This window comes from Mesoplodon mirus (genome assembly GCF_964341445.2).
Source record: "Mesoplodon mirus genome assembly, chromosome: 10".
In the NCBI taxonomy this organism is placed as follows: domain Eukaryota; kingdom Metazoa; phylum Chordata; class Mammalia; order Artiodactyla; family Ziphiidae; genus Mesoplodon; species Mesoplodon mirus.
In genome coordinates this window covers 14,854,247-14,866,891 of record NC_138986.1, presented here as the reverse complement: position 1 = coordinate 14,866,891, position 12,645 = coordinate 14,854,247, and the positions used below count along the sequence as shown (strand labels likewise).

Genomic DNA, 12,645 nt, shown 5'->3' with positions numbered 1-12,645 from the left:
CGTCAGTGATTACACAGTAAGATTTGTAGGTATTGAAAGAAATGAACTATCAACTTGGAATCCTCTACCTAGTGAAAAAATCCTTCAGGAATAAAGGGGAAATCTAGACGTTTTCAGATGAAGAAAAACTAAGAGACTATGCTTTTGCAAACTTACCCTGAAAGAATGGCTAAAGAATGTTTGTGACACAGAAAAGAAACAATAAAAGAAGAAATCTTGGAACATCATTGAAAAAAAAAAGAACAGAAAGAATAAAAATGGGGGTAAATACAATAGGATTTCCGTCTCCTCTTGAGTTTTCTAAATTATGTTTCATGGTTGCAGCAAAAATTGTAACGCTGATGAAGTTCTCAAAGTGGAGAGTAAAGGGATGTAAAGAGCAGTAGGGTTTCCACGCTTGATTCAATCTGGCAAAATGTTGAAACCAGTGGATTGTGATAAGCTACGTATGTATAATGGGACACTTAGAGCAACCACTAAGTATCTATGCAAAGAGATATACTCAAAAACAATACAGATAAATCAAAATGGAATCCCCCCAAATGGCTAAGCAACTCATAGGAAGGCAGGGACTGATACAGGCAATGACTTGGATGGGTCTCAAGGGTATTATACTCATTGAAAAAAGCCCATTTTAAAGTCACACCCTGTACGATTCTATTTATATAACATTCCCCAAATGACAAAATTATAGAGCTGGAGAATAGATTACTCATTACCAGTGGTTAGGGACAGTCGGGGAGGGAAGGGTGTGACTATAAAGGGACAAGCACAAGGGAGATCTCTGTGGTGATAGAACGGTTCTGTATCCAGATCTTGTGGTTACCTGGATCTACACGTGTGATTAAATGTGACAGAACTATGTGCACACAGGGTACTACCGTCCGTCTTGTCTTCTGCTCTCTTTCCCGTGTGGTTTACCTCCACCATGACGCCCTCCACGCACTTCCATCATTCCATCAGCTGCCTCCCGCCTCAACTTTGCTTCCACGCTTCTAAATGCTTTCAGACAGTTCTAACTGGATGTCTTCTTGCTACTCGACTCTCATCCCATCTTACAGGTGGCTCCTCCCCTCCCCCCAACCTCTCCACGTTTTGCCATCTTCCTACCTGTCACCACAACAAACGTCAGTCATCCTTATTCTTCATCCTCCCTGGCCTCCCGGTACCAAACACTTCATTTGTCTTAAAGGATTCTTTCAAAAGTTCCTTTCTATTCTCACTGTCACCAGTAAAGTTCTGGACCCCATGAACTCTTGCCTGAAACTTGATGAGAAACTTCCTAACAGACCACTAGGCCTCCAAACTCTCACCAATCTTATCTAGTCTGTAGAGCAAATATCAGAATATCCTTTGACGTGACAGCTGAAAACTGCCTGTACACAGGAAAACTAGAACGGGAAATCTAGAGATCTGAGTAGAAGTCAAACAAGACATTTCTCCAAAAGCAGTTAAACACATTTACTTAATTAAAAAACTTCTCTTCACACAGTCATACAACTTATAGGTGACACTGTGTCCCTCTCAGTAGAAGTGCAAAATACATACCTTAACTCTACGAGTAATGCTGAGGAACCGACAAGTTTTATCATAAAGTTCTTCCAGATTTTCTCGGTCCCAGTAGAAATCAGGAGTGATCAAGAAGTCTGAACTCAAGTTTATATGGTGTCTTAGAAAAAGGAAAATCATTAACTTTTAATTTTTATCTTGAATTAAAAAATCATGGTCTATTTTATTTCTTTTCTGAAGAAGATATTGATTGATTGATTGATTGATTGACTGAAGTATGGTTAAGTTACAATGTTGTGTTAATTTCAAGTGTATGGCAAAGTGATTCAGTTACACATACATACATATATATATATATATATATATATATATATATATATATATATATATATACTTTTTTAGATTCTTCTCCATTATAGGTTACTACAAGATATTGAGTATAGTTCCCTGTGCTATACAGTAGGTCCTTGTTGTTTACCTATTTTATATATAGCAGTGTGGCTATATTAATCCCAAACTCCTAGTTTATCTCCCCCCATCCCCTTTGGTAACCACAAATTTGGTTTCTATGTCTGTGAGTCTACTTCTGTTTTGTAAATAAGTTTATTTCTTATTTACATGGTGCTTTATAAAAGTAGTTTTTAATGCTGATTCTTGTAATACTTCTGAGAAACATGTAAACAAAAAATGTTCAAAATGTGCAACCAAATTAATTCAATCTTTTTATTAACATTTATGAAGTAGAGAGAAAAAAAACCGATTAAAAAAATTTCTAGGGACTTCCCTGGTGGCACAGTGGTTAAGAATCCACCTGCCAATGCAGGGGACACGGGTTTGAGCCCTGGTTTGGGAACATCCTACATGCCGCGGAGCAACTAAGTTCGTGCGCCACAACTACTAAGCCTGTGCTCTAGAGCCTGTGAGCCACAACTACTGAGCCTGCGCGCCCAGAGCCCGTGCTCCGCAACAAGAGAAGCCACCGCAATGAGAAGATTGCGCACCGCAATGAAGAGTAGTGCCCGCTCGCCGCAACTAGAGAAAGCCCGTGTGCAGCAACGAAGACCCAACGCAGCCAAAATAAACTTATTAAAAAAAAATTTCTAAGCTTCTTTTTTCATTAAAATTTGTTACAATATACATGCACATGTATTTGTGTGTGTGTGTGGATGGGTAATCAGATGGCTCAAAAATAAAAAAGACAGAAAAAGGTAAAAATTGACCTATCTTACTCCTATTCTTATCCCCATTTTTCCCTTTCTCCCACTCCCTGCGGGTAGCCGCTGCTAGTTTCACACACACACACAAACACACACACTCTCTCTCTATTTCTACCTTTTTTACATATGAGGCCTGAGTTTGCTTTTAAACAAAAATTTATGTTATAGAAGTAACACATAAATAGCTGTTCACTGTAAGAAAGAAAAACCCTAGAGAAGAACTCAGAAAACACTGGTAGGACCCTTACCCTAACAAATCAAATCCTTTTGGCCCTGCCAACACTCTCCTGTGTCCTTCCAGATCTGCTTCCATGCACGCATGCGCACGTGTGTGTGTGCGCGCGTGTGCACATACACCTACGTGTCTGGTAGTATGTATACATATCAAGATAGAGATGAATATTTATGTTGTTTGCTTACAAGTAGGATCATACCACGTATAATCTGTGACTGCCACATTTCTACTTCTATTTCTCGTCATAGATTCGCCACATTCCTTTGAATAACACATAAGCACTCATTGTAAAGAGGCGAAAACTTAGGATAACAACAGTAAGACTCTATGAAACTATTCACAAACCTAAGTATATCAAGTCCTAATTTCTAAGTCCCAGTATTATAATTCGCTATATCAAATTCTGCTCGCATGACCAAGAGAAGAGGGGAGAGGAGACTGTCTCCCCCATTTCTTAGCGAGCTCAAGGCTTTAGATGCGCTGCGGGACGCTCTCATGCGGGGCTTTTTATTTTTGTTGGTGCCCTGAGTTAGGGTCCCTGAGCTTTGAGAAGGGCCTAGATGATGCAACACTGGACCACTTTTCCTCTCCAGGGCAAGTAACTAAGGAGAATGTGGGAAAGCAACTCTTAGGTAAACCATTGACAAGGAACTCCAGTAACTCACCCCACACACAACAAGGGCCGAAACACTGAGAATCCTGCCTAGTGAGAATAACACCAAGACTCAGGGTGTTTCATTCCATAAATCTTGGGAAAACTACAAGAATAAAATAAACTGAAGGCCTTTTAACTTAATTTTAAATGATGTACTATTATATTTCATCAATTTTGAGACACTCTTCTTCCCATTTTAACATCTCTGAAAATGGGAGGCGTCTTTAAAATTGATGTCTTACAGGTGGCAGTTGAGACTTAGTTGTCATTGCCTTAGATGACTTATTTCTCTTATTCTTTCCTTTTTATGTATGTCCAAGAGGAAATGTGATAAATCTACATACAAATAAGACTGAAAGAGCTATTTCCATAGTGCAAAATTAAAATTCTGTGATAAAAAAGCATTGTCTCATATGTTAGTGGGCAGCATTTTCACTTTCTTGTGGTATTGTATGGTGTCTCAGAGTCAATGAAATATGGTACATCACTTTTCCGTAGCAATTAGGTCTATTCAGCACTATGATGCAATGATACACTTTTACTAAGAATTACCCTTGTCCAAATTCTAGAATGCATCTTTCCACCTTTGAATAACACCTACTACGCTCGCTGACGTAGGTTTAACGTAGAGTAATTATGGTCTCTCTTGCACATGCACAATTTCTTCCAGTACAGTCCTAATACAGCCCAACTGCTTCTAATGGGTAAGAGTTCTCCATGCTTATTATGAATGAAATAAAAACAGCTGCAATTCCCATAAAGATACAAATGTTTGCTCTTTACTGTAGAGCTACAGGGATATTTTCTGGAGATTGTTAAATATATGAAATATTTCATTTAAAGAGAAAATTTTACCTTAAGGCAAAGAGTTCACCCATTTTCTGCATAACTTCTTCATGAGATAGTTTCACTTTCTTCCCAGCTTTTAAAGCCTATTTGGGAGGGGGAAAATAGATACATACATACACAGGTTTCCCTTCTCACTAGCATTTTCTATGATGTACATTCCTAATCTCTTAATGAAAAACCAGGGGCTCTTTTCCCTAGTATAATTATTCTTTCACAGTAAAAACAAAGTTAATTACAGTAAGCATGACTTTTAATGTATTCTGAAGTTTTGATATAATTTTAGATGCATTTTTCATGCCACTATTTTCCTTGTAATTTGTCAAGACACTTTTTAATCGAGAAAAGTGGTCATAATTTCCTTCCTTAGAGAGGAAACATTTCATTTTATTTCCCTTCAATTCAGTTACATTAAAAATATTATACCATTAGAGAAAAGTAACTTGAATTAAGTTTTAGAAGGTTTCTTATTTTATCATTTTATATGTAACCGGGTTTTTTTTTCCTGCTTAAATTCAGTGCAGCTTTCTTAATGTTTATTATTTTATTGTACTTCTAAATTCATCATTATAGTGGGAAATTTGTATTTTTCCCCAATAGAACTCAATCCTTGAAAACAAGCATAAAATTGGTATAATTACCTCTGGAATCGACTGAATAGATTCAACAAATTTATCCAGTGATGCTTCCCAGATAGCCAGTTTCACTGGGGGAAAAAAAATTAACAACAGAACATTTATCATCATATTCATGTTTCTACAAAATGTAAAACTGCACAGTACCTTCACTGCCATTTCAACAATAGTTTAAGAAGCAGATGTCTAAAAAATTTGAGACTGAAATTTAAGAATCGTTACTTATTATTACAAAAGATGGCATTAAGTAGAAAGAGACAGAAGAAAGTGAGTGGATTTCCAAGCCCTGCTGGCAGACCAAAGCTACATTGGGTGGAATCCCTGATTTTCTCATACTGCATCTCAGAAGCTGAGAGCAACGAAGGGTGGCTCTGTAGACGGGCAGAAATCAGGCCTTCCTGACCTTCCCTCCACTCCTCTGGGCTGTGGGTACAGCTCAGAAGTCCCAAAGCCTCCTGGATGGTATGTGCAGTCCACCACAGCAGCAGCCTAGTGCAGACTGGTGGCAGGAACATTTCTTAGAGAACTTCTACAGTTCTATTCAGGTGTATGGATCTTGCCGGAAAAAAAATGAGAGCCACTGTGATTCTCTGTCCCATTCCTGTGAAAAACCAGAGTGTATTTTTCTACATAGAGGCCTGTGCCCAATCACAAAAGGCTGTGCTTTCTCTGCCTGGATTAGAGACAATCTAAGACTAACAATCTCAAAGAGAAGGAGAGGGGAAAACAAAGGTAGTGATGATAATAATAATAACAGCAACAACATAAAAGAGTATTTTTGGAGAGGTAAGCTTTATCAATACCATTAATAAGGAATGAATAACTATAGCACAGATACTATATATTATACTCTACACTACATATATTTTTCTCTTGGAGGGGAAAAGAAAGGAAAAGGAATTATAAGGCTTTGCTGAGTACTCTGCAAAAACATGTCAAAGTCTTTACTAAATATTTCAACTTCCCTCGATGAAATGAAAACTATGTGATACCATCGTCTCTGATAAGTAGTAGTAACTTACCTGAAAGGCAAAGAGCATTTGAGAAAGCAAATTTCTCTAGAATGGCATCATCTAAATCTAGCTCTGAATTTAACCTGATTTCCCCTCTGTGAAGTTTTGACTGTCCCCTGAGAAAAGAAAAAAAAAAGTAGTTTCTAAATCGCAAAAAGTACTTTTTCTCTTTTGAAAAATAATCTTTATAATCTGTCTAGAGGTCATTTTGGCAATCTGTATCAAGAGTCTTACAAATGTTCTTATACCCTATGATCCAAGTAATTCCACTTCTAGGAATTTATCCTAAGGAAATAATCAAAGATGCAAGGAAAGATTTGTGTACAAAAAACTTTCTATGGGGACTTCCCTGGTGGAACAGTGGTTAAGAATCCGCCTGCCAATGCAGGGGACATGGATTCAAGCCCTGCTCCAGGAAGATCCCACATGCCGCGGAGCAACTAAGCCCGTACACCACAACTACTGAGCCTGCATGCCACAACTACTGAAGCCCATGCACCTAGATCCCGTGCTCCACAAGAGAAGCCACCGCAATGAGAAGATTGCGCACCGCAACGAAGAGTAGTGCCCGCTCACTGCAACTAGAGAAAGCCTGTGCACAGCAATGAAGGCCCAACTCAGCCATAAGTAAGTAAATAAATAAATGAATAAATAAATAAATTTATTAAAGAAAAAAGACGAATAGAGATATACATTAAAAAAAACTTTCTATGGTCAACTGTTGAATAGTAAATCAGGAAAGAAACTAAATGTTCAACAGAAGAACGGTTCATTTATAGGAATTCACACAACAAAAATGAACAAGCATGTTTTGAAAGGATATTTAGTAGAAAAGGGAAAATGACTACAATAATTTGCTAAGTGAAAAAATGCTGAATATAAAAGTATGTAACGATACACAGCATAATCTGAAATCACATGGACATGGTGAGGATGGGGAGGGAGATGAGGGAGCTGTGACAAACCAAGATGTATATGTAGAGAACTCTGGAGCGACTGGGGAGGAGGGGGAAGGGAGGGAATTTGGGAATGTAAGTATCACAAGCAAATAGGAAAAGTATAGGCTAAACCCTCACCAGAGACGTGAGACCAGAAGACACGGACAAAGGTTGGTGGACGAGAAGATGATACAGGAAAGCTCATCGCTGGCTATTATCACTTAGCTCTTATCCCAATTAGTCTTTCTATAGCTGGTGTCTCTTCCAAATTTCCCTAAAGCTCTGCTTGTGTCACTTCCTTTCTCAATACAAAGACTTTTTTTCCTTCTCACATTCCACTAGACCAGTACCTCCCTGAGAGAAAAGACCATTTTTTTTTTTTTGCGGTACGCGGGCCTCTCACTGCTGTGGCCTCTCCCGTTGCAGAGCACAGGCTCCAGACGGGCAGGCTCAGTGGCCATGGCTCACGGGCCCAGTCGCTCCACGGCATGTGGGATCTTCCCAGTTCGGGGCACGAACCCGTGTCCCCTGCATCGGCAGGCGGGCTCTCAACCACTGCGCCACCAGGGAAGCCCAAGAAAAGACCTTTTAATCCTGTTCATTCTGCCTCTCTCTCCGCCCTAACATCCCTCCTCATTTTTGCACCCTTGCTGTGACATGGAAGTTGGCCAGTACGTTGCCTACCCATGCATTTGACCTGAGAGTGGTACAGCAGTGGTACCCCCATTTCCACAAGTGGTTCTCTTAGAGCACCCCATCATTATACTTTATACTTTTTACACTCAAAGTCAATGGGAAAAAAGCAAAAAGGATTTACTTCAGAGAAGACTTTACTAGAATAATTTAACAGGTTCATTCTAACGAAGGTACACCATATTACTGATTTTGGCTGCTTAGGAAACTTACTATTTTGGGGTTATACTATCTACTTGTTTTAATTTATGGGTAGCCTGAGAAGCTATAAAAATAATATCTATCCACTAATATTTATTAATTGTTTCAGCTTTGTATTTGTACCAATAACTTTTTTCTTAAAATTAGTCTCCAAATTAATAATTTATCTTCTCTACTGCTGTGCCTAGTTATTCCAAGCACCCTTTTCATAAACTTGATAAAAAGTTGCTTACTCTGTTTTTGAGTAGTTAAGCTCTTCATTCTCCCAGTGCACCAATGCAATTTCATAGGGCTGAATTTCATGTTTTTCAAGAACTTGCATCACATGCTTCATCTAGAAGAAAAGGAAGATTAACCTGAAATTATAACCGACTCCCTCAGTACAGAATAATGTTATAGAGTTAATGCTTATAACATTTTTAAAATTACATTTGATAACACTTCTTCTGTTCTTCAGGTTTTAAGGAGAAAGCAAATTCATGGTGATACTAAACTAATTGGAACGATATATTCATATATTCATTTGCTTTTACGTTTGGAAAACACAGACAAGCTTAAGGAGGAAAACAAAACCTACCATTATCCCACGACCCAAAGAAAACGACCCAAATTATGGTTTGTATTCTTTAAATCTTCAAAACAAAACGTTTAAGTAACACACTTGTAAAAATTTAAACACAGAGGTATAGAAAATGATAATCTCTCTCTGTTCTCTTGAATTTCTTTTTTTTTTTCACACGCACACACTGTATTTTATTTTTACAAGAGATAAATAAACTGACACCAAGCATTGTAAACGGATGACCACAACAGAAGCAACAATGATTGCAATTACCAAACACGAAACACACTCACACTGTGTCATGATATTGACATTCAGTCCAGGAATCCTCCACTGTAACAGCTCCTTTACTTTGCAGTGAAAATTGATTTGTATATTTTTTTGCCTCTGAGTCCTTGTGCGATTTTTTTTTTAATTCAAACAGAAAGTCACAAAAATTATAATCATCCTCATCAGTTCACTCAGTCCCATGTAATTAATTTTCTTTTTCATCTTGATCTTTTGTTAACACCTTTATGAATTCATCAGTTTTCCATTAGAGTTCTGAAAATGCTTATTCATTCAGTTCAGCAGTATAGTCAGTCTCCTGAATTTCTAATCCTCTAATGTAATCACCATTAAACCTGGTGCATATCCTTCCAGACTTTTCCCTATGTGCATATGTACGTACATTTAGTTTGCTTTTTATATAAATGGGATGATACTGTACATATGAACATTTTCAATGTTATTCTCCTTCATGGAGGAACCATAATTGATTTAACCGTCCTAAATGTCCATCCATGGGGTTTTATTTTCTATTGTCTACTATCACGATGTCACATGTGCCAGCCTTATGCGTGTATCTTCAAGGACTTGTGGGAATATTTCTTTAGAATTTGTTGGAACAAAAGACATGCACACTTATAATTTTGATAAATGTTTCTAAAATGCCCTCCAAAACAGTTTTGCCATCTTTAGAATCCAAAGATTTATGAGAGCATTCTTTTTATTAACTTTTTTATATAGCAGGTTCTTATTAGTTATCTATTTTATACATATCAGTGTATATATGTCAATCCCAATCTCCCAGTTCATCCCACCGCCCCCCACTTTCCCCCCTTGGTGTCCATATGTTTGTTCTCTACATCTGTACCTATGAGAGCATTCTTTTATTTATTTTTTTAATGAGAGCACTCTTAAAAAACACTGGGTATTGTCAGCCTTTTACATCTTTGCAAATTCAAATAGCCAATTTGTACATTTTTCTTACATTTATTACTCATTTATATTTCCTTTTCTCCAGGAAATCGCTCCCCAGTCTCCCTCCCCCTGCCCCCTATGTGTGTATCTCCTTTCAGTAAAACTGGGTTTGTATGAGGCATATTTTTTTACCAACTCCAGTATTATATTGGTTTTATTTTGTAACCTGCTCTTTTAATTTAACTGTATCATATACACAGGCAATTCCTCAGGAATTGGTTTCTTCCCACGTGACTTTTAAGAGATAGAGTATGTACATCCTAAATACATGCTATGGATGTATTTAACAAACTTCCTATTATTATGTGTTTTGGTTATTTCTCATTTTTGCTATTGTAAATAATGTGTTGATGAACATTTCTATACATCATTCATCATATATAACTGTGATTATTTCCTTTGGATAACTTTCTAGATGTATAATTGCTGAGTTAAATATAAAGCTTTGATATGTATTACCAAACTGCCTCTGAAAAGGTGGTATTAAACAAATCATGATCGGGATACTGAAGAAATTGTTTCCAGTGAGTTAAAAAGTTCTAGAAAACTTGATCTAAAATAAGACTTAGTGCAGCCAGCTTCCAGTGAACTGTGTGTACATTACTCATTTTATAGGTTATCACATGAGAAGTATACTTCCTTCTGTCTGCAGTGTAGCTAGGATTGTTCTGATTTTCCACAAATTATTGTGTGCTCAGAGAATGGAAAATGTGGAAACTTCTAAGTCAAAAAGAAAATTTTGGAAGATGACAGTGCTAGAATCAACATCACATAATGCAGAGCAAATAAACTGAGGATTATCTGTTAATTTATCTTCCAACTGCTCGGATTATTGAGTGCCAATTAACAATTTATTCTCAGAAAACTAAATTTTAACACTTTCACACTTTATTTACACTTACAGTTTTGTCTTTCACATTCCAGAAGACAGCAGCTCCTTCCCTGATTTAAAAGAATAAACTAAGTTAAAGGTTGAATACATTCTTTAGGGCCACACATAAAGCCATGCTTAGGTAGCTTCTAGAATGCATCTAGAAGGCCAATTTAAAAAAATGATTTATTATTGATTTGACATGATGGTCCCTGGACCAAAAGCTATTTTTTGAATTTCTGATAAAAAACCTGACCCCTCAGGGGCTTCCCTGGTGGCGCAGTGGTTGAGAGTCCGCCTGCCAATGCAGGGGATACAGGTTCGTGCCCCAGTCCGGGAGGATCCCACATGCCGTGGAGCGGCTGGGCCCGTGAGCCATGGCCGCTGAGCCTGCGCGTCCGGAGCCTGTGCTCCGCAACGGGAGAGGCCACAACAGTGAGAGGCCCGCGTACCGCAAAAAAAAATAATAATAATAAAATAAAATAAAATTTAAAAAAACCCGACCCCTCAAAAATTCATGGATTTCTCCTGTGGTTTGCAGAATAAATAACTATTATTGTAAAACCATGTAACTTCAGGTATCTAGACTCTTTCATACCTGATGCAATTCTTTTTTGTTTTTTAAATTAATTAATTTCTTTTTGGCTGCGCTGGGTCTTCGTTGCTGCGTGTGGGCTTTCTCTAGTTGCAGTGAGCGGGGGCTACTCATCGTTGTGGTGAGCGGGCTTCTCATTGCGGTGGCTTCTCTTGTTGTGGAGCATGGGCTCTAAAGCGCAGGCTCAGTAGTTGTGGCACACAGGCTTAGCTGCTCTGCGGCATGTGGGATCTTCCCAGACCAGGGCTTGAACCCGTGTCCCCTGCATTGGCAGGCGGACTCCCAACCACTGCGCTGCCACAGAAGTACCCTGATTCAGTTCTGGTGTACAGATATCAGAATAAGGAAATTTTTGAGACCTGTCTCATTAGCTCTCATTAGGCAGATTCTGCTATCAGAAAAGAATAAAGGGTCATGCTTTTAATATCTGTGGAATAAAGAGACTGAGATAAATTAAAGCCTCAGATGGTAAAGGCACCTATGAAATAATGCCAGCCATCCCTATAGTGCTCAGAGTAGACCTGCAACAAAGCCACAGGAGGCCCTCACAATCCAAGTCTAAAATTTAAGTCTAAAAACTGTTAGGGAACTTGTTTTGATTTCTGAAGTCTGATGTGTTGAGCTGTTTTAGGTAGTAAATTAAAAAAAAAAAAAAAAAAGAAAGAAAAAGGAGTTACAGCTCTGGGTCATTGCACCAGAGGAAGGAAGGGTAGAAATGAAAGAAAGGTAGGGGCTTCTCTGGTGGCGCAGTGGTTAAGAATCTGCCTGCCAATGCAAGGGACACGGGTTCAAGCCCTAGTCCAGGAAGATCTCACATGCCGCAGAGCAACTAAGCCCGTGTGCCACAACTACTGAGCCTGCGCTCTAGAGCCCATGAGCCACAACTACTGAGCCCACATGCCTCAACTACTGAAGCCTGCATGCCTAGAGCCCATGCTCCGCAACAAGAGAAGCCACTGCAGTGAGAAGCCCACGCACCGCAACCAAGAGTAGCCCCTGCTCGCCGCAACTAGAGAAAGCCTGCACACAGCAACGAAGACCCAACGCAGCCATCCATCCATCCATCAATCACTCAATCAATCAATGGTAAAAATATGATGTTCCCATTACCATTCTTCAAACCATCTTGAGCAATGTGCTTAGTATGTATGTGGGTCTGTGCTTAGCATCTGGGATGCAAAGATGAGTATGGTCTAGATCCTCTGCTCAAGGAAGTCCCAATCCAGAGAACACTGATCCACGGACCACCGATTACAATAGTGTGATCCACGCTGTAACAGAGTCACGCAGAATCTAGGTGGATGTACACCCGAGGGACACAGTTCCTAAAGGACTAGCAGAGCCAAATGAGAAAACGCGAGGAAATACAGCAGAGGAAATACCCCAGACTCCAGGAAAAGGTGCGAGGGGGGCAGGCAACGTGTCAGAATAAA

General features: G+C 38.8%; 1 protein-coding gene across 3 annotated transcripts in view; it reads right to left on the bottom strand.

Annotated features, from left to right (window-relative positions):
* Positions 1-12,645, bottom strand: part of RMND1 (required for meiotic nuclear division 1 homolog) — a 38,105-nt gene that overhangs the window by 9,206 nt on the left and 16,254 nt on the right. For all 3 annotated transcript variants that reach the window (XM_082633836.1, XM_082633838.1, XM_082633837.1), the window contains 6 exons: positions 10,649-10,688; positions 8,176-8,276; positions 6,120-6,226; positions 5,104-5,168; positions 4,472-4,548; positions 1,549-1,669 (listed from right to left, as the gene is read on the bottom strand). In XM_082633836.1, coding sequence (XP_082489962.1) covers positions 1,549-1,669; positions 4,472-4,548; positions 5,104-5,168; positions 6,120-6,226; positions 8,176-8,276; positions 10,649-10,688 — 511 coding nt within the window. The remainder of the gene's footprint in view (positions 1-1,548; positions 1,670-4,471; positions 4,549-5,103; positions 5,169-6,119; positions 6,227-8,175; positions 8,277-10,648; positions 10,689-12,645) is intronic.